The 22941-nt window shown below is 42.2% G+C and overlaps 1 protein-coding gene across 17 annotated transcripts in view; it reads right to left on the reverse strand.

Moving 5' to 3' along the window:
• Positions 1-18382: 18382 nt before the first annotated feature.
• The window catches only part of LRRC8D (leucine rich repeat containing 8 VRAC subunit D), a 118814-nt gene continuing 114255 nt past the window's right edge, over positions 18383-22941 (reverse strand). For 16 of the 17 annotated variants that reach the window (XM_077951980.1, XM_015143550.3, XM_077950937.1 and 13 more), the window contains one exon: positions 18383-21317. In XM_077951980.1, coding sequence (XP_077808106.1) covers positions 18739-21315 — 2577 coding nt within the window. In that variant the 5' untranslated portion in view covers positions 21316-21317 and the 3' untranslated portion in view covers positions 18383-18738. 17 annotated transcript variants of the gene reach the window in all.

Raw genomic sequence — 22941 nt, forward strand, 5'->3', positions numbered from 1 at the left:
CAGTCCCTTAACAAAGAGGAGATTACTTTTGGAAAAGGACTATTATCATCTTGCTTTAAAGTTAAACTACAGGCTGAGAGTGGTGGCTCATGCCTCTAATCCCAGCACTTTGGGAGGCCAAGATGGGAGTATGGCTTGAGACCAGGAGCTCGAGACCAGCCTGGGCAACATAGCAAGACCTCATCCCTATTTAATTGAAAAAAAAAAAAAAAAAAGTTAAACTATGACTAAATTCCTCCCATGGTTAGCTTGTTCTATGCCCAGCAATGAGGAAAGACAGCCAGGCTGTGAGGCCAGAAGCAAGATGGAGTCAGCCATGCTAGACGTGTCTCACTGTCATAATCTCTGCAAAGGTGGTTTCAGATTCAGGGCCTTGCTCTATAAAGTATCCTTTAAAAACTGATGTCATCAGTTTCAGAGGAAATCGTGGGATTTCTACATGTGACTTTTTGCCTAGGAACTAAAAGCTTTCAACTCCTTGCATCTCACTATCTGCAAGATGAAAGGAACCAATCTACGATTTCTAGCAGATTCTTGGAATTTGTAATTCAACTAATGCCTACTAAATATCTGCCATGTGCAGTACAGGGTGGTGAAAATGTAATTTTGTATCATTTAGGCAAAATTCTCATGGTGTCTACAACCTTGCTTTGAGCAATAACATACTAGAACAAAGGTTAACACAAATAATATTATTTCTTTTGCCGTGTCAACCTAACAGCAAAAGAAGAAAACATTTCTCCAAAATGACTTATCCGAAAGACCCTAAGCCCTACTGCAGATTCTCAAGGAATAGGTCATTGTGGTTCAGAAGTTAATGGAAAAACATTCCAAATTCCTTCTGTTCTTTCCTTCAATAGTGACTTCACTTAACCTTGATATGACAAAGAGATTTCTTCAAGGAAAAACAACTCTGAAAGGAAAAAGGAATTTGAAGAGTAATTCAGTCTTAACCATCCTTTCAACTGGAAATTTGAGCTTATAAACAGTGCCAGAAAAATGTGTTAGAGGCATAGCTGGAAAAAAAAAAAAAAGTAACTTTTTCTTAAACTCCTGCAAATGACAGAATTATTCATAGGAATCAAAAAGGGAACAATCTCTGAGGGAGAAACACTGCTATGTTACTAGTGGGTCTTCAGAAATACCCTAACTTTCCACTCATCCCTGTTCTAAGAAATCATCTACCTCCACTGGAAAATTCCAGGCATAGGCAAAATAGTCTATTTAACTTGCATTATAATGTAAAACATCATTTACTAGAGTAGTTACATCACTTATCCAGATATCCTTTTTTTTACCTAACACATTATTACCAAAAATATTCTAAAGTCTTAGATGCATTTGCCCTTCTCTCTTCATTTTAATGTCAGATTCTAAATGAAATTTGTAACAGCATACATACAAATGAATGGTTTAGAAATTAAGTTATTCTTTATAATTTTTCCTTTTCCATTTGTCTGAAATACAAGTTGTTATTTTTGTTGTTGTTTTACTTCTCAGGAAATGGTGTCACCTGGTATGTGTTGATCAAAACATAAATCTAGTTGACATTCTTTTTTTTTTTTTTTTTTTTTTTTTTTGAGACGGAGTCTCACGCTGTTGCCCAGGCTGGAGTGCAGTGGCGCGATCTCAGCTCACTGCAAGCTCCGCCTCCTGGGTTCACGCCATTCTCCTGCCTCAGCCTCCTGAGTAGCTAGGACTACAGGCGCCCGCCACCGCGCCCGGCTAATTTTTTGTATTTTTAGTAGAGACGGGGTTTCACTGTGGTCTCGATCTCCTGACCTTGTGATCCGCCCGCCTCGGCCTCCCAAAGTGCTGGGATTACAGGCTTGAGCCACCGCGCCCGGCCTAGTTGACATTCTTGATTTCTCTTTCTCACCTTCACTTGAACCTCCCGGGTTGAAGCGATTCTCCTGCCTCAGCCTCCTGAGTAGCTGGGATTACAGGCGCCCACCATCACGCACGGCTAATTTTTTTTGTATTTTTAGTAGAGATGGGGTTTCACCATGTTGGCCAGGCTGGTCTCAAACTCCCGACCTTGCAATCCACCTGCCTCGGCCTCCCAAAGTGCTGGGATTACAGGCATGAGCCACCATGCCTGGCCATATTTGCACTTTAAAAGAACATTGTACAATATACAGATAAGTGGTAAAATGTATGCTAATAATTTAAAATTTTTTCTTTACTTAGAATGATGTTTGATAACCAATTAAAAACACAAGAGAAAGAATGAGGGAGAAAGGATAAAACCTTTTATTTTAGAAAATGACTTATTTGGCTTGATGCGGTAACCTACACCTATAATCCCAGAGCTTTGGGAGGCAGAGGCAGAAGGATTGCTTGAGGCCAGCAGTTTGAGACCAGTCTGAGCAACATAGCAAGACCCTGTCGCTACAAAAAAAAAAAAAAAAAAAATTAGCCCCTCGACATGCTACTGCATGCCCATAGTTCTAGCTACTGGGGAAGCTGAAGTGGGAGGATCCCTTGAGAATAGGAGTTTGACACAGCAATGAGCTATGATTGCGCTACTGCACTCCAGCCTGGGCAACACAGCAAGACCTTGTCTGTAAAAAAAAATTTTTTTTTAAAGAAAGAAAATGACTTCTCAAACCTCTAACTTGCTTCGAGCTATAGTCTGCAATCTGTCCCAAGGGGGTTTCTTTAAAGGGACCAGAGCTTCTAACCACCACCAAAATTATCAAAGTACATTTGGAATGTACTGTGTTGAGTATTTTCTCCAGTCTGGTATCACTTTTCTTTAATATTAAGATCGACTTGTTAACCAAACCTTCTCAAGGTGGAACAGCAGCACAAAGTTTGAAAGGTGTTTTCTGCTTGCTCCAGGCTGAGATCAAGGTTTATCCAGACCAGAACAACTTGGTAACCATAGGTTAGATACGCAAATTTAAAGTTTAACTTTATGCAAACACTGCAACACAATCCCGGGACAAGGTCCATAAAGAACGGTCCTGACACCTTTGCCTTTTTGTGTCTTGATGACTCTGGATCATTGAGACCTTCAGGTTTTGGCCTCCATGAAGAGATATCAGAAAAATGAAAAATGCTTTCTTTTCCTCTTGGCCCCGTGGCACAAAGTTAGCCGGCCAGTGAAAACCATTAACAGAGCTTTCCAAGCACAAAGCCCTGAGGAGGGAAACAGAATGGAGTGGGAAGGCATTTCTCCTGGGGTTGCATGATGGCTAGTGGAAATCCTGGGATGTGAAGTCACAAGCTCACTTCATATCAGCTGTATGACCTTAAGCAAATTATTCCCCTGTCTAGGCTTCGGTTTTTTCATTTGTAAAGTGGGATCAATGATATTTGCCCTGCCTGTCTAGTAAGATTGTTGTAAAAATTAAGACAAGATCTTTTATGAGAAAGTGCTTTTTAACAAGAAAAGCATGCAGAAAGGTATAAGATCTAAAATGATGCATTCTGGAAAGCATTTTCAAATTAATGTATTCAGTTATTTAACAGATATTTATTAAGCACCTACAACAGGCCAGGTTCTATTCTAGGTGTTGGAGGTAAATCTGAGAACAAAAATAAATAAATATCTCTCTTCGTATAGAGTTTGTAGTTAGCCAAGGAAAAAAATTATGAGAAAAAAGTAAGAGTGAGGTTGCAGTTTTAAATAGGATGGTGTGGCAGATTGTTACAATAGTGGTCCCTCATAAATCATGCCTTCTTATGTCCGCACACCCTCAAAATGGACTCTGTTGTTCCTAACTTGCCAGTCAGGAGCCTAGGCCCTGAGAGATCTTGAAGCTTCCACCTCTTTTTTTTTTAAGGTACAGGGTCAGCTGGGCACAGTGGCTTATGCCTGTAACACCAGCACTTTGGGAGGCCAAGGACGGTGGACCTTGAGGTCAGGAGTTCAGACCAACCTGGCCAATATGGTGAAACCCCGTCTCTACTAAAAAATACAAAAATCAGTCAGGTGTGGTGGTGCATGCCTGTAGTCCCAGCTACTAGGGAGCCTGAGGCAGGAGAATCGCTTGAACTCAGGAGGCAGAGGTTGCAGTGAGCCGAGATCACACCACTGCACTGCAGCCTGGGTCAAAGAGCAAGACTCCATCTCCAAAAAAAAAAAAAAAAAAAAATAGATATAGGGTCTCTCTCTGTTGCCCAGGCTGGAGTGCAATTGCATGATAAAAGCTCACTGCAGCCTCAAACTCCTGGGCTCAAGAGAGACTCCTGCCTCAGCCTCTCAAGTGGCTAGGACTACAGGCATGCACCACCACGACTGGCCAATTTTTATTTTTTGTAGAGACTGGGTCTGGCTATGTTGACCAGTCTGGTCATAAACTGAAGCTTCCACTTTTGAAAATTGTTGCTCTTGTTTAAGAAATCCCAGACTAGACTACAGAAGAATGGGATACCCATGAAACGAAAGGCCCTGTCAACATCAGCACCAAGGCTCCAGCCATGCAGGTGAGGTAATCTTACACCCTCGGGTCCCAATCCAGCTGTCAGATGACTGCAGCCTCCCTTGATGACCCCAGGAACCCAGCTGGCCCACAGAATTGTTAGAAATAATAAATCAGTGTTTTTAAGAGAAGGCCAGAGAAAGCCTCTTTGGGAAGGTGATACTTAGGCAACAACTTGAAGAAGGAAGCTGTTGTGGATTGAATGTGTTCTCCCCAAATTTTTATTTTGAAGCCCTAATACCCTGTGTGGCTCTATTTGGAGGTGGGGCCTATAAGGAAATAATAAAGATTAAATGAGGTCATAAGGATGGGGTCTTACCTGAGAGGGTTAGTGTTGTTATGAGAAGAGACACCACAGAGCTCTCCCAAGTCCCCAGTCTTCCCAATGCACTCATGGAAAAAGGCCATGCTGGGGACATAGCAAGTAGGCAGCTGATTGCAAGCCAGGAAGGGAGACTTCACCAGAAACCAAATTGATCAGAACCTTAATCTTGGACTTCCAGCCTCTAAAACTGTGATAAAATAAATTACTGTTGTTTAAGCCATCCGGTCTATGGTATTTTGTAATGGCAGCCAGGGGCTACTAATACAGAAGCTATGCCGAGGTTTACCTGAAGTTGGAAAGGCCAGCTGGAAGGCTGTGATACTGGAGCACAGTAAATAATGACAGAATTGGAGGACATGCGGTCAGAGAAGTGAGGTGGGGTGCAAATCCACAGGCCATTGAAAAATTCTGCCTTTTACTCTTTGAGTTAAAAGAAAAGTCAATGCGGAGTTTTGAGGGGCGGAGGGACATATTTTCAAAGGATATGCATTTCTGCAATATTTTATTTTTGTGTAACAATGAACATGTGTTACTTTTGTAATCAGGAGAAAATAAATCAGAACACTTAGAAGGCTACATAAGAATGAGCAAACAAGTATAAGCTGGGGCCTTTAATGTTAATTTGTGGGATACAAAGGAAAGGGAGAAGAGAGAGAAAAAAATAAAAGGGTGGGAAGAAGAGATTGTAGCTGACTAGAAGTACAAGTCCCCGAAGGCCATCCTTGAATTACTTGAGAACCTAGATACTTGTTGTATTCTTTGCAATGCACTCCCACTTCTTATTTATTTATTTATTTATTTATTTATTTATTTATTTATTTGAGACAGGGTCTCATTCTGTCACCCAGGCTAGAGAGCAGTGGCACAATCTCAGCTCACTGCAGTCCTCTCCTGGGCTCAAGCAATTCTGCCTTGGCCTCCCAAGTAGCTGTGATTACAGGTGCGTGCCACCACGCCCGGATAATTTTTACATTTTTAGTAGAGATGGGGTTTCACCATGTTAGCCAGGCTTACTCCCACTCTTAATTGCACCTCTGCAGAATGGCATCTGAGAGGAAGGGAGTAAGGGGTAGGGGCAAGAACGGAAAACAAAGCATGGATTGAATCATTTTTTGCTAGGGATCAAATACATCTGATTTACCCCAGAACCTAGTATGTTGCCTGGCTTATATGAAGAGCTCGATTAATATTTCTTGAAGAAATGACTGGCTTGACCATTCTCCTTATTCTGCTTTCCCAGTCTCCCCATTTCCATCTCAGCCCCCACCCCCGCCTTTTTTTGTTGTTGACACAACTGAATTCTAAAGGGCTTTTTTTTTTTTTTTTTTTTAAATTTTAAAACAAAGAGTTAGTGGAGTGGAGGGTTGATATTTAATATAATAAAACAGCAAAAGTCTGCTCTGTTTAAGTCCTGCATGCCTCATGGTCTGTTTCTAGGTTTAAAAATGCAACAGATTGAACTGAATTTTCAAGTAAAGTTGAGATCTCACAGTTTCTCAGATAACCCTTTATATCTCATCATCATTTATATCTAACTGTGGATTGGAACTGGCAGTGTTAAAATTGCAATGCGAGGGTTATTTGAGTTGTGTTATCCTGTAAAAGCTAACTTTACATGTGTTTACTCATTTAATCTACACAGTTATGCTACAAGGAAAATACCATGATTAACCCCATTTCACAGATGAGGAAGCAGAAGCTAAGGTATCATGCCTTTGAGGAGGCAGTTCCAGCAGCCACTATATTCTGCAGCTTCTCAGTTCCAATGACAAAGAGCAGGTGATTAAACACTTTTTTTCATCCTTCGTAGGCAAAGAGATGGAGGAATGACTAAAGATGCTCAATGCAAGCCTGGGTGGATTGTTTCTTTTTGTTTTTTTTTTGTCTGTTGTGTGTGTGTGTGTTTTTTTTGTTTTTTTTTTTTTGAGACGGAGTCTCGCTCTGTCGCCGGGGCTGGAGCGCAGTGGCCGGATCTCAGCTCACTGCAAGCTCCGCCTCCCGGGTTTACGCCATTCTCCTGCCTCAGCCTCCTGTGTAGCTGGGACTACAGGCGCCCGCCACCTCGCCCGGCTAGTTTTTTTGTATTTTTTTTTTTTTTTTTTTTTTTTTTTTGAGACGGAGTCTCGCTCTGTCGCCCAGGCTGGAGTGCAGTGGCGCGATCTCGGCTCACTGCAAGCTCCGCCTCCCGGGTTCACGCCATTCTCCTGCCTCAGCCTCCCGAGTAGCTGGGACTACAGGCGCCCACAACCGCGCCCGGCTAATTTTTTGTATTTTTAGTAGAGACGGGGTTTCACCGTGGTCGCGATCTCCTGACCTTGTGTTCCGCCCGCCTCGGCCTCCCAAAGTGCTGGGATTACAGGCGTGAGCCACCGCGCCCGGCCTGTTTTTTGTATTTTTTTAGTAGAGACGGGGTTTCACCGTGTTCGCCAGGATGGTCTCGATCTCCTGACCTCGTGATCCGCCCGTCTCGGCCTCCCAAAGTGCTGGGATTACAGGCTTGAGCCACCGCGCCCGGCCTCTTTTTTTTTTTTTTTTTTTTGAGACGTCGCCCAGGCTGGAGTGCAGTGGCCAGATCTCAGCTCACTGCAAGCTCCGCCTCCCGGGTTTAAGCCATTCTCCTGCCTCAGCCTCCCGAGTAGCTGGGACTACAGGCACCCACCACCTCGCCCGGCTAGTTTTTTTTGTTGTTGTTTTTTTGTATTTTTTAGTAGAGACGGCGTTTCACCGTGTTAGCCAGGAGGGTCTCGATCTCCTGACCTCGTGATCCGCCCGTCTCGGCCTCCCAAAGTGCTGAGATTACAGGCTTGAGCCACCGCACCCGGCCTTTTTATGTGTTTTTAAGTTTACTTACCCCTTTATCTCTCTGACCCCAAGTCCTTTAATTCTGTCCTCATTTACTGTGCTCCAGTATCACAGCATTCCAGCTTGCCTTTGCAACTTCAGATAAGCTTCAGTATGTCTTCTGTATTAGTAGACCCAGGCTGCCATCACAAAATGCCATAGACTTACTTACAGTGTCTCTCTTTGTTACCCAGGCTAGAATGCAGTGGTGCGATCTTGGCTCATTGCAGCCTCAACCTCCTAGGCTCAAGTAACCCTCCAACCTCAGCCTCCTGAGTAGCTGGGACAACAGGCGCACACCACTGCGCTCAGCTAGTGTTTCTTAAATTATTTTTATGTCGAGATGGGGTCTCACCATGTTGCCCAGATTGGTCTCAAACTCCTGGGCTCAAATGACTCATCCGCCTCGGCCTCCCAAAGCATTAGGATTACAGGCGTGAGTCACTACACCTGGCTGGATAGTACTTTTAAAATGAGCATTCTGTCTAAAGTGCTCATTCTAAAAGTGCTGCAAGTATGCTTTGCTGTAACCAATGGTTTCATTTCCTAAACATTGTCTATAACCATTTTTTTCCTGAGTTCTAGAGGAGCTAACCCTGATGAATAGAAGAAAACATTATTTTCGTTTTGCAAATCACACCCTTAGTCATCTGTTCTGTAAACATGGGCTTTTATGGATCGTCTATTTTAAAACTATGAACATAAATATATTTCAAATGAATTCTTTGAAGAAAGCAAATGACCAGCTATTAATATCTGTGGTCATAGAGATGAATTTTCATCTTTTTTTTTTTTTTTTTTTTTTTTTTTTTGAGGTGGAGTCTTCACTTTGTCGCCCAGACTGGAGTGCAGTGGCACCATCTCGGCTCACTGCAAGCTCCGCCTCCCGGGTTCGCGCCATTCTCCTGCCTCAGCCTCCCGAGTAGCTGGGACTACAGGCGCCAGCAAACGCGCCCGGCTAATTTTTTGTATTTTAGTAGAGACGGGGTTTCACCGTGTTAGCCAGGATGATCTCGATCTCCTGACCTCGTGATCCGCCCGCCTCAGCCTCCCAAAGTGCAGGGATTACAGGCGTGAGCCACAGCGCCCGGCCTTCATCTTTTTTAATAGACTAAAAAGGTAGAACACTTTTAGTCCCAATGACCAGTCTAAGTTTCAGGTTAACCAAAAAAGAGATAAAAAATACTGGTCAGCCCAGAAGCAAATTCCTTATCCCCTGCCCAGTGAAAACAGTCAACATTCCTTATTGAGGACTGCTGTGGTTTGAATGTGTTCCCCAAAGTTTACGTATCGGAAACTTAATCCCCAGTGCAATATTGTTGAGAAGTGGAAACTTTAAGATGTGATTGGCTCATGGGAGCTCTGCCCTCATGAACAGATGAATGCTGTTGTTGCAGGAGTGGGTTCCTGATAAAAGGATGAGGTTAGCCCTCTTTCTCTTGCCCTGGCTCTCCTGGTCTCTTGCGCTTCTGTCTCCCGCCATGGGATGACGCAGCACGAAGGTCCTCACTGCAGGCACTTTGATATTGGACTTCCCAGCCTCCAGAACTGTGAAAAATAAATTTCTTCATAAATTACCCAGTCTTTGGTGTTCTGCTAGAGCAACACCAAGAAGGCTAAGACGAAGACTCAATAAACAACCCCAAGTCAGAGTTCGTTGCAGCTATTCTTTGAAAATCTGTTTTCAGGTCTTTTGCCAGTAGGTCATTGGGTCTGACCCAAGTTTAGAGAACTTACTTACAAAGAATCATAACCAACCCAAGAGGGTTCTTGGTATTACAATGTCTGAATACCCTGATTTGCTAAGCAAAATACACAAAGTAATACATGTATGAAAAGATGTCTGTGAGACATTAAATCACCAGTGACTTGTCTTTGCTGCCTTTTGAGAGAAAAGCAAAATTAGTTCTTACTTGGGCAGTGTCCATTTCCTTATCTCTTATATAATCTTCCATTTGAATAGCTTTATTTTCCAGGCTTAAATGATGGATACATCTCTCAAATATTATAGAAATATTATTAATAAAAACCACTTAAATGTATTAAGCATTCAACATGCCAGGTATTGTCCTAAGCAATTCATGTGTTAACTCACTTAATATACACAGCTATGCTACAAGGTAAATATTATCATTAACCCCTTTTCACAGATGAGAAAGCAAAAACACACCCCTGTTAAGTAACTTGCCTTTAAGGAGGCAGTTCCAGTAGCTTAAACTCTAACCACCATATTCTGCAGCTTCCCAGTCTAACGACAAAGAGTAGGTGGTCACGCTGCTGGCAGGAGGCTTTTTATACAGAGATAGTTAAATCTTAGGCTAAGAAAACTAACTTAGTTTCATACAATGAGGAGGATTTTAGCAACTAAAAACTCAGTATGAGCAGAACCAACTTAGAACCTCTTGTAATCTTCTCAAAAGCAACTGCAATAGGTCTCAATTCATTGCAATTGAGCACACGTGTTATTTGCTATGGCTTTAACTCTGGCTGGCAGAAGAACTGAGGCCATACTTAAAATGTGTCATTGGGCTAATTTTATTCTGTAAATAATGGAATAACTGTTTACAATATTTTAAAACATCTTTCCTGGCCTCCTCTGAGCTCTTTATTGCTCCGTCGGCAGACTTTTCTTGGTCACTACTGACTGTAATTTTAGTCCTGGTGAATGGTAAGATTCTCCTGCTTATATTGATTGTATATAAACTGTGTTATCCTGTAAAAGCTCTGCTCACCTTTACAAGGGGTCAAAGATATAAAACACACACAAATGCTTTTCATCTAACAATTCATGTTTTGTTTAAAATTCACTCTGCCAAACTGAGCTCTTTTGGGGTGAGGAATTAGAATAGATTACAATGGATAAGGGAAGAAGGTAGGCCAAAAAAAAAAAAAAAATTGAAACCTCCTGGACGTTTTGAAATGCAAATCTGGAAAGGGTACATATGTACCAGCAGGGGTGGGAATATTAGTTTCCTCAACTTTCTTCATTCTTCCTCTATTCTAAGCAGTTTCTTCCATGTGAAGCCGGGTCCTTCCTCCCCGCGGACCACAAATATTTGATTTCTTGTCCCAGCCCAGATGGTGGAGTACAGTGACCATCAACAGAAAAAGGAAAAGATCCAGTAAAAATAAAGGTCAGGGCAATGCAGGCGCCTGCTGCTGCATGGGTTGGTAACAGCTGAAGAATCCGCGTTTGAAATGCCATGCTGGAAAGAAAAGTCACATCTGCCCAGAGGGCCTAGCAAATGTTACAGTGTTTTCCTGCACCCACCTTTCTGGATCTGTTGAATGTCACTCTCTACCACACTGACTCTGCACCAAACAGCTGAGACAGAGCTTTCTCATTTCTGAGTAAATGACCATGAGTAAAGACGGTCATGCTTTTAACATTTAGTGAGGGAAAATAATTACATTACCTTGGGTGGATTGCCCTTTCATGACTGTCAACAGCCTAACAGAGGAAACAAGTTGTAATGCTAAGGACAGATGCTGAGACACATCAAAACTTCTCTCTAAGGCTAAAGAATGAAGAAAAATCCTAGCTTGGGGCATATTTATGTAACCGGATGTCAACACAGATTTCAAAACATCTTTCTGAATTGCTGACAGAGCACCAGTCATCTGCTGGGTATTGAGTGGAAGAGCATAAGCAACACCTCTCTCGTTGTAGGGGTGCCTGCATCAGAGACTAGTAACTGCTATTTACAATATGAAAACAGAGACAGGTCAAATTCTCTAGGTTTGTTCGTCTCTTAGATGAGGATAATGCCTTTCTGTTAGTGATCTTGTGAGGATTCAATGAGATAAGATATGCACGTTGCCTGATTTAGCAGTGCCCCTGTCTCCTGCCGGCTGGGTGACTTTGGACAGATTGTGTAACTTCACAGTTTCTTTATCTATAAAATGGAAGTAACTCACACTTCCCTGTTTGCCTGAGATACAGGTCAAATGCCCATCTGGCATAGAGTCGGAGCCATTACTGTTGTTACTTATAGTGTCCAATTCACTTTTTTTTTTTTTTTTGAGATGTAGTCTTGCTCAGTCGCCCAGGCTGGAGTGCAGTGGTGCGATCTTGGTTCACTGGAACCTCTGCCACTTGGGTTCAGGCAATTCTCCTGCCTCAGGCTCCTGAGTAGCTGGGACTACAGGCATGCACCACCATGCCTGGCTAATTTTTGGACTTTTAGTAGAGGTGGGGTTTTGCCATGGTGGCCAGGCTCGTCTCAAACTCCTGACCCCAGGTGATCTGCCTGTCTTGGCCTCCCAAAATGCTGGTATTACAGGTCTGAGTTACTGCACCCAGCCCAATTCACTTCTAATACCATCTTCTATCTTCAGAAATGGAAACTTGAAAATATATAATCAATCCCCTAAAGAACAGCAGTTACTTAGGATTGATACGTGAAAGGTGTTGACTTGAATTCATGTGTCAGCTACTTCTAAGGCAGAGATGAAAATGTTCTCTTAACTGAATTTCCTACCATGATGATAAATTAATAGGAAACTCTGATTATGCACATTTATCTCCAGGGAGCGCTAGGCACCATGCTGACATAATCTTCACAACATTCTGGGAAGTGGAGATGATGAGTGATTTAAACACCATCTTCAGGAAGATGAAGTGTTATCATCAGGAGAGTAACCAGATGTTTCCATCATAACCAACGCCGAATAGGTAACAGGCCTAAGCTGCAGGGAATAGTTGGGTTAAACCCTTGGAGATACATCTTGAAGTTTTCATTCAGGCAGAACTTCATTTCATCTTTTTTATTTTTATGTATGTATTTATTTTTGAGTCAGAGTCTGGCTCTGTCACCCAGGCTGGAGTGCAATGGCACAGTCTTGGCTCACTATAACCTCTGCCTCCTGGGTTCAAGTGATTTTCCTGCCTCAGCCTCCCGAGTAGCTGGGATTATAGGCACACACCACCACGCCTGGCTAATTTTTGTATTTTTAGTAGAGATGAGGTTTCACCACGTTGGCCAGGCTGGTCTCGAACTCCTGACCTCAAGTGATCCACCCGCCTTGGCCTTCCAAAGTGGAGAAACTCATTTTAAAGTACTGAAATATGTGGCTATTACTTATAGTTTTTCAATGGCAAATTGAAAAAATATATTTCTTAATCTGTGCAGCTTGGTGTAATACCTGTGTGATTCCTTTGAGTACGTCTTTCCCCTAAAACTACTCTAGCTAATTTTCATGCTGGGCTATTTGGCAGTTTTCCAGAAGCATTCTGAAAAGGCTCAAAATGGGCAGGCTATTCCATGGTTGACTGAACTTTAAGCAACTAAGCCAGACTCAGCCTGAAGGTTAACAGAATAGGGCAGTTTAGCTACCTGGGCACGTGAAGGGTATCAATGAGTGAAGGGCTTACTTAGTACAAGTGCATATGCCATTGGGGCAGTCATAGACCTTCAAAACCTCACACTACTGGGAGGATGACCTATATTGCCACCACCTCTTCAAGCAGCCCACAGTGACTGTCACTTTTTTTTCTGCTCTGTAGTTGCTATGGTGACATGAAAAGCATGACTGCCAGCAGGAGCAAATGGGGATGTGGAAGTTGGTCTAAGCCACAAGCACCAACAAAATCCCCAATTTCTCCCTCTCCCACTAGAGCCCAGCAAAAGGCTGATGGGAGAGGCATAACCCAGTGGGGGAAGAAACACTTTCTGATGACTGATTTGTTCTTCGTTGGTGTGTTATTTAGGACAATGCTTCTCAGATTTTATTTGCCTATACATCAGCTGGACACCATCCTGTTAAAACACAGATTTGGTTCTATCAGTGTCTGGGGAGGAAACTGAGATTCTGCATTTCTAACAAGCCCCCAGTGCTGCTATGGCTATCCAGCCACGGGTTTGAGTAGCAAGGTTTTTAGGATTTGTTGCATTTATCAGAGTCCCCGAATTGTGGCTTAAACAGGACACAGATTTATTTCTCCTTTATATGACCCTGTTTCTTGAAGTTGCCAGGGGCCCAGACTTTTATTGTGCTGCTGTGCCACATCTGATTTGTTGCCCTGATCTGCACAGTCTAAATTGGGCTTATTTCTATTTGTGCAATTTAAGCAGCAGGAACGGGGAAGGATATGCCCTTCCTCTAAGGTCCTAATCCAGAAATCCCACATTCCACTTCCATTCCCACTCCTTTGGCTAGAATTTAACTAAATCCTAGCCCCATGGCACATCTAGCCCCAAGGAAGCCTAGAAAATAGTTTTCATTTTGTTTTTTTGAGACAAGGCCTTGCTCTGTCGCCCAGGCTGCAGTGCAGTGGCCCGATCTCCACTCACTGAAACCTCTACCTCCTGGGCTCAAGGGATCCTCTTGCCTCAGCCTCCTGAGTAGCTGGGACTATAGGCATGCACCACTGCGCCAGCTAATTTTTGTTATTTTTGGTAGAGACAGGGTTTTGCCATGTTGGCTAGGCTGGTCTCGGATTCCTGGCCTCAAGCGATCCACCCGCCTTGGCCCCGCGAAGTGCTGGGATTACAGGTGTGAGCTACCATGCCTGGCCTGTTTTGTTTTCTAAAAAGAATCAGGGTCTTGCTGTGTTGCCCAAGCTGGACTGGAACACCTGGACCCAAGTGATCTTCCTGCTTCAGTCTTCACACTTGCTGGGACTACAGGCAAGGACCACTGCCTGGCTTTTAAAAATACACATTTTATTGTGTTCCAGGTGTCCACTGAAAATTCCATTACCAAGGAAGGAGAGAATGCATATTAGGGAAGGTCAACGGTCTCTGGGGATAAAAGTAGTAACAGTATTATTGAGTACTTACTATCTGCCAGGCACAGTGCCTCAAATGAATCACCTCATTCAATTGTCACACACAATAAAACCCATTTGGTAGGTACTATGACTATTCCCATTTACAGTAAAAAAACTGAGGCTTAGGTAAGTAGCTTCCGCACAGTCACACAGCTGGGGCCGAGGCAGGATTCAAACCCAGGCACTCTCACTCCAGAGCCTGGAATCTTAGGAGTGAAGGAAGGACAGCTGACAGTGACAGCAGGTGGGGCTGGGGAACTTTCTACCATCAGGGGTCCCACAGCAGTGGGAGGGGGGTGGATGAGACTGTGGAATGCAACTTTTCGGGATTAACTCTCAGCAAATAATCCCATGAATTTCCACAAGAAAGGCGATGCTTACCTGGAACAGTTTATACGTTTTATGTCCAGAGACACAAGGATGAAAAATGGACATCTGCTATTGGCTTTGTGAGTGAAGGGACTTATTTCCATGATTTCAGCTGTGACTGTCACCCCAGGCTAGGCTAGGCCAGGCTTGAGGGGCAGATGGTTCCTGGCCTGCTGCTCTTCTGCCCCCTTGGCTTCAGCCTTCCCTGTGCCCCAGCGGATACCACCTTGAATACCCGGAGCCCTTGCTTTAAGAGAGCTGCAGCTGGCCAGGATCAGACGGGGCCACTTCTTCGTGTTGCAGTCACAAGTTAGAGGACTTTTGAAAACTGGTTTCCAGGGGCTTGCTCTTTTTTCCCCCCTTCTATTTTTCATGAAAGGAGCTTTTTGTTAGTACTGCCTTTGTTTGGGGATTCAGTTGATAAAGGGACCATTTTATTGGAATGAATTACTGACGCAAGTGCTGCCAGAAATCTTAGCAAGAGGACAGTACTCTGGCTTTTATTCAACAAGGTGAATGGAAATAACTATTGGGCGTTGGCCTCAAGGGCACTTTGGAGTTTGCTGCCATCAGCAACTTAGAGAGTTTGGTTACTGGTTGAAGTAGAGACCAGGAGAGACAGAGAAAGTATTACAGATATTAAGAAAGAATATGACTTCTTTCTTTATATTAAAAAAACATCAAACAGTCAGGACTTTGCCAGCCATGAATTATAGAATGAACTCTTCCTGCCTACTATTAAATTCCTAAATCTGTACTACTAAGAATGAGGTCCCTGTGACAATTTCGGCTCATCTTTCTGAACCCTTAAAAAAGTCAATCCTCTTTGTCAAGCCAACTGACTGCTAGTGAGAAAAAATTAAACAGCCACAAGCAAACCAAGTTCTTTCAGACTTTGTGAGACTCACCCAGATATGGCATATTTAAAAACAGACTTTAAATACTCTTTTTCAGATTGCTCAAGGGACTTCATGGAAAGATATGAAAATATTAAGCCAAATCTTATACATACTAACTTGTTTTTCTCCCATGTCTGGTCCAAGCGATGCCAACATAAATTCAAGAGGACACATAGGTTGACAGTCTATTTGGGCCCACAACTCTTTTTCTGTTGTTGAGGCATCAAAACTCAGTACATTTAAAGTCTGTTAAATGAGTCAGCATTTCTCAGGAACTCTCTTTTAGAGTATTCTTATTTGCAAACAGTGGCATGGAATGTGGCATTTAAATCAACTGACCCTAAACTTTTCAGAGTTCAAGGAAATCAGTAAGGGCTGATAGTCAACAGCAATTTGGGTAAGAGAAGAGGTACCCCTTGATACTGTTTGAAGGCATCTAACACCAACCAGTTCTAAGTGACTGAACCCCAAGTAGTGTTTAGGAAACAGGAGCCTATGGGCAGAGCTGCCAGTGGCCAAATTTAGGGATTATCTCATAGATTGTGGTTCCTACAGAATGGCTCTTCTCTGAAAAGCAAAGTGAACTGTGGCGTCCTGCCACACCTGCCCTTCAAAAACAACATACACTTGTTTTAAGAAAGGCAGCTCATTGATATGCAGTTTGCTACCATATTTAAGGTATATATGTAAAGGCCTTACATATGTAGGGCCTTTTATATACCAGTTATACTTCAATAAGGTGTTTTGTTTTGTTTTGTTTTAAGAAAGGGAAGACAAGTTTTCCAGTCCTAAAAGCAAAGATCCTAAGATCTGGACTCCTTATCTCACAACTAAGATGGAGTGGCATCCTTCTAAAAATACTGTGCTAATTTCAGGCGGTGGCATTACCAAGCAGGGAGAACAGCGCCCCACATGGCTGGTGGAAGGGAAATGTTCAGGACCGTTTACAAGTACAAAACTTCCCTGAAGCGCTTCTTTAAGTTCACTCCACCCCCGCCATTATTCATTTACACAGATTTTGTACACTTTTTTTGGTTTGGTTGAGGCAAGGTCTTGCTCTATCACCAGGCTGGAGTACAATGGCACGATCATAACTCACTGCAGCCTCGAACTCCTGGGCCCAAGTGATCCTTGCACCTCAGCCTCCCAAGTAGCTGGGACTACAAGTGCATGCTACCATGCCCAGCTAATTTTTAAACTTTTTTGTAGAGATGGGGTATTGCTATGTTGCCCAGGCTGTTCTCAAACTCCCAGGCTCAAGCCATCCTCCTGCCTCAGCCTCTCAAAGTGCTAGGATTATAGGTGTGAGTCACTGCACCTGACCTACACCTTCTATAATTGTAATTAAACACTTCTATTATTTACATAATTAATATTTATCTCTCTACTTTACTAGATAAACCTCCATGTGGCCAGAACTTATTCCAACACTGAATCCCTAGTTCTTTGTATTAGAAAGGCACCAAGGTACATCATTAATACTAGTGAATCCATTAATGAATGCTGAGACAACTGGAAGATGCATAGAAGAGAATTTGCTGTACTGAAAATATGCCATTGCTTTTTGTCTGATTATTCAAACTTAAGCTTAAAAAATGTTTAATAAGCTAGCCCCCTACCTCAAGCCTTTGAGGAGGAGAAGGAATGGCCAGGGTGCCAGAGCCAGCATCAATTCCTAACTCAGCTACAGGGGCTGCAGCCTTTTCTATTTGTGAGAATACTTCTCAGAGCATTCACAGGCTCTACTGCAGGCCAAGATTCACCTCCATTGGCCACAGACCAGCACTCCTAGAGTTCAGTTCTGGGGAAGAAAGCAAAGATACGAGTCCATCTTTGCCCATTCTCTGCAAAATCCTTCAAGTTGTGCTTAGAAGTGACAAAAGTCCAGTGTTTAAGTGAGTCCAGTTTTGTAGCGAGAGGACACTGCTTTGTCAGAGTGCCAAACTGTTCTATTCTCTTGAAAAGAGTCCTGTAGGAGGCCTATGAAACATCTGGCAGGGAATTTTTTTGATTTTTCTGAGATTGATTAGATACTGGTCAGTTAAAGAAGGAAATCATTATCTAAAAAGTGTATTCTCCTAGCATTTGTCTGGCTATGACTCCTCCTAGCTGCACGCAAACATAGAAAATACAGCTTGTCACTAAGATAGGGACAGTTAAGAGTTTCCCTACCCAATGAACTACATTTCCTATTATTTTCCCACCAACACCAGAAGAACACTGAGAAGGGCAAGAAATTAAATGATACTTGTGATTCTGTGTTATCTTCCAAATGGTGGTGATATTGCAGGTTTTGTTAATAAGTCATTAAAATTTTTATTTTGTTGTAATAAAATTTATTTTTAGAAAACATTTTCTATTTATTGGCAACCCTATGTTATTGGCAGAAAAATGTACCATATAATCGGAACGCCAAACTATGTCAAAAAAGCTATTAAGAAATGTGTTATTTCTTGCTACTTATTCTTAAAAAACAAAACCCCTAACAATCCACATACCTCTACTGCATTCCAAGTCTGTAAGAGTATAAAACCTATGACACGAGGTGCTCAGGAGCAGCAGTACCAGTCAACTATTGTGAGGAGTGCTTACTTGAGGCACTTTAAATTAAAACAGGAAATCAATCAGTATTTTAGCAAATCTAAATTTACAAGTTTGGACTTGATGTATCTGTCTTTAGTGATCTGAGTGAAAGCAATATTGCACCAATTAAGCAAAGTAAATTAAGACCCCTCAAAAAAGGTGATATAGTAAGAAAATGTCAATTTAATCATTTACTTTAGCAGGCAAGCAATTTGTAAACATTCAGTAGCGGCAGCATCCAAGTTACAAACAATTTAAAAATAACCAAGATTAGTGATTATAATTTTTCCTTCCCTTTCCCCAAAAGAAAAAAAAAAAATTTGGAAATGAATGACTTAAAACCCTACAAACGTTGAACATTCAGTTATGTCTTCTATCAGCCTTCTATGCATCCTCTCTGTGTTTTATTTTAAAAGATGTATCTACTCCTAAAATGCATTATCTTGTAATAACTTGTACGTGAGCACTTGCAATCTAGGAAGTTGTTCCTGCACATCGCTGTGCACGTATTCTCTTAGTTTAAATCCCATTTGCAAAGGGAATATTTATGTCTTGATTCAATGCCTCTTTGACTTCGAGTGGCAGGGTGTCAAAAAGGTGATCTTCCACAACAAGCCCGCTTTTCTTGAGCATCCGACACTGGCCCAGCTGGGCTGGCAGGCGGTCCAAGCAGTTCCCCTTCAGCTCCAGCTGAGTGAGCTGGGAGAGCTGACCAACTTTCTCTGGGAGTGAGGTGATGCAGTTTTGTCCCAGATTCAAAGTCCTCAACTTTATGCATTTAAACAATTGTTTTGGCAGACTGTCCACTTTGTTCCCAGTGATATGCAAATGCTGCAGGTTCTGAAGCAATCCTATTTCTATTGGAATCATTGAAATGTTGTTGTAGCTTACATCTAAGCATCTGAGTTTCTGTAAACTAAATACTGCCACTGGTAAGGATTCGAGCTTGTTGTTAGAGAAATAAAGTGACTCCAAGTTTTTGACATGGGTAATAGAGGGAGGAATAGTAACAATCTTGTTATGCCATAATTTTAAACAAGTCAGTCGTTTTAAATGCTGGAAACTGATGATTTCCTCAATTGTGCGAATGTTATTTGACTTTAAATCCAGTTCCTGTAAATTAGAGAGGCTGAAAATAGCATGTGGAATTCTCTCTAGTTCACAGTTCTGGAGTTCTAGCTCGGCGACATTCATCATTTTCTTAAGGCTGTTCAGTACCAAGAGTTTAGTGCCGTCATTATGAATGACTAACTTTGTAAGATGTGGAGCCACATCTGTAATGTTGGAGGGAACTTTGGTCAAATTGCTCTTCACGTGGAGAATCTTAAGGTGCCGCAACTCTCGGAGAGATTCAAGTCCTATCATCTTGTTGTTTTCAGAGTTCAAATTGCCTATTAAGTACAACTCTCGAAGGTTTTTGAGCAAATACACCCAGGCAGGAATTTCAGCCACATCGGTGAACTTCACGTGAAGGCATCTCAAGTGATCGCGAAGAAAGCTAAAAGCAGTCTGTTCAACTTTTGCAGGGCAGTGGCAGAGGTGGAGCTCTTGGAGGTTAGTCATTTGAGAAATCTTAGCAGGAATTTTAGCTTCTGGAATTAGTTCAAGCTTTAGCACATCCAGGTCTGTGAGGTCAAAGACAGCATCGGGCACCCCCGATAGCATGAACAGATGCAACTCCTGCTTGTCCTGGGCATTGCGTGAAACGTGCTGCCTGAGTTTTTCAAATGTCCACTCATGGTTCAAACTAATTTCCCTAAGTTTATTTTCACTAACTTCTGACAAGAACACACCAAAACGCTTGGAATATAGCTGGTCATACTGGTCCACCATGTGGAGAAGGAACGCAAAATCGTTTTTGACATCTGGAATGTCACTAAAACTGCTCTCTTCTCTGACTTTTTCGAAAGAATATTCCTTCAAAGGTATCCTGAATAACCAGAAGAGAGTGTAGAGGCAGATAAAGCCATAAACACAAATAATGGATATGTAACTGATGAGAAGCTTTTTCAACATGTAAGCCATATTGTGGGTGCACTCAAATACCTCATAACCAGTCAGATGCTCAACTTTGGGCTTGCAGACATGTTCAAAGCTGATTGCGTTGACAAAGTTCGCTGTATAGCAGAGAATAAAAATGAACTTGGCTGTTTTGATAACTGTTTGGACGACATAGAGTTTATAGATCAAGTCACTATCTTCCACATGGGCACGGAACTTCCTCACTTTCTCAAACAGGGCTTTGGCCTGCTCTCCATCCTTTTTATCTAGGATGGTCATGCTGGGAACTTCAATCACAGGTTTCTCAGCTGAAAATTTAAAGCCGGTTTTATTGATCATTGGTGTACTGGCACTGGGGCTCCCTTCATCACTGCTGGTAGACACATGCTTTGGTAGAGTCTGGGCACCTGTTATTCTCTGCTTGTTTTCCTCTGAGTCTTCGCATGCTGTCTCAGACAATGCTTTTGTAGTCCAAGGGGATTCAAAGCACTTTCCTAATATTGAAACAAAATGTTCTACTTTTGAGCATGTTTTGGGATATTTGAACCAAAAGTTGCTACTGACCATGAGAATAATAGTATGTATAAGAGCAAGGTATGGAAAGTACTTAGAATACCATGGAAGGGCCAGATGGTAACACATCTGATTAATAAATACATATTGCTGAAAATCCAAGTTTGTTTTTCGACCTGTTGGATCTTTCTTCTCTTTCTTTGCCTCCTGACTTGGAAGTGCGAAATCTGTGCGAGGATATGTGGCTCTGAGAGGTATGTCAGGTGTCACAGCAGATGTCCCAAAGGAAATGTCATTTGTTGTCCGCCCATCTTGGTCTTGGTTGGTGGCTGCTTCCATCTTCGGGATGTTGGTGGTGACCTCGGCATTTCCTGGTGATGTATGTGCCTTTGAATTTACAGGAGATGGCAATACTGGCAAACAGACCACCTGATCTTTGGTAAGTTGCATGGTTCCTGCAAAGATGGCTACCATTAACATAACAACAGCCAGGTAATCCATAAACACATCCCACCATGGTTTCAGGATTCGGTAAGTTGGCTGAATGTCATTAAGTGATGCAACTTCCGCAAGGGTAAACATTCCTAGAAAACAAGAAGACAAAATACATTATTCTAGAGATGCAAGTGAAAAGAGTAAATGAGAAAAACCCTATGCCTGTTCCAAACTAAAGTTTTCTCATTCAGGTCCTACCTTTTTATCCAATATAAATGTAGTAGAAAATAAACTAAAAAGAGAATATATAGCTTTTCTCTCCTAGTGCAAGGAAGAGGGAAAGAATGAGTAAGAATTGCATTCTAGGTAAGAAATAATGACAGACTGCACCAAGTCCATAGTGGTTACTTAGTGGACCTTGAAGGAGGATATGACAGCAGGATGGCATTTGTTGTGGACTCATTTAAGGTTAAGACTGAAATTTGGAGGTCGAGGAGTGGGATGACTCTTACTTTGTACAAGCCAAAATTGAAGGGTCTGTGTATACCATTAAATACCGTTAAACTCTGGATAGTCTTATGTTCCAGACTTAGTTCTAACACTTACTAATGATGTGATTCCTTAAGCCTTGTATTTCCCATCTGTATAACAGGGATGAAAACTTCTAAGGGTTGTTGGAAAGGTTAAATTAAGTAATGATTGTGACACTCTTAGCACACCCTCTGGCCACAACTGTTTGTTAGATGTTTATGTTAGCTCCAATCACTCTGGTAGAAGTGCCCATAAACAGTTGAAATTAAGGGTCTAGCATTTAGGAGGAGTCTTACTATACACACTTGGATTTATCAATATATATAGCTGAAACTCTGGCCTTTGATGCAGTCCTATGGAAAGCATGTGGATTGAGAAGACAGCTCAAGACTCAGGTGGCCATGAAATAATCAATGATGGTGATGTTGAATAAGTCAGCACCAGGAAGACACACGATCTCTACCAAAGCAGGTGACCCGAGCAGCCATGAATGAAGCCCCGGTGCCAGGAAACTTGAAAATGTGGTTATTATTCACTATCAGCTGGTAGCTTTATAGCACTGAAACTAGTTTATACAAATAATAAAGTACGAGGGCAATCATCCTAGAAGTAACCAAGAAAAACGTGTTTATAGTGGCAAGTATTGGGAATGGCTTCTCTAATTATGTACATGAACTGAATGTTTCAAGTTTCAACTTCTTGAAAAACCACATTACCATATGTTGTTTTCTTGGGAGGTTCTTGGGTTTCCATATTCATATTGCTTTGTCTTTTTTAAAGAAATAAATCATGTCATTTCTTTAAAAACTAGCAAAAGACAAAGCAATAAAAACCAAGGCAAGTACCCAAGATTTTTGGGAATGCATCTATTTTTTAAAAATTAAGGATGGAAGATGAATTTTTAATGTTTTATTTTTATTTATTTATGTCGCCCAGGCTGAAGTGCAGTGGTGCGATCTCAGCTCAATGCAACCTCTGCCTCCTTGGTTCAAGCGATTCTCCTGCCTTAGCCTCCTGAGTAGCTGGGACTACAGGCATCTACCACGCCTGGCTAATTTTTGTATTTTCAGTAGAGACAGGGTTTCACCATATTGGCCAGGCTGGTCTCGAACTCCTGATCTTGTGATCTGCCCACCTCAGCCTCCCAAAGTGCTGGGATTACAGGCGTGAGCCACCGTGCCCGGCCAGGAAGATGAATTATCTATTCATAGGTTGTCTGGAATGCTGTGTTGAGGAGGATTC

Source organism: Macaca mulatta, chromosome 1, assembly GCF_049350105.2.
Source record: "Macaca mulatta isolate MMU2019108-1 chromosome 1, T2T-MMU8v2.0, whole genome shotgun sequence".
Taxonomy (NCBI): Eukaryota; Metazoa; Chordata; class Mammalia; order Primates; family Cercopithecidae; genus Macaca; species Macaca mulatta.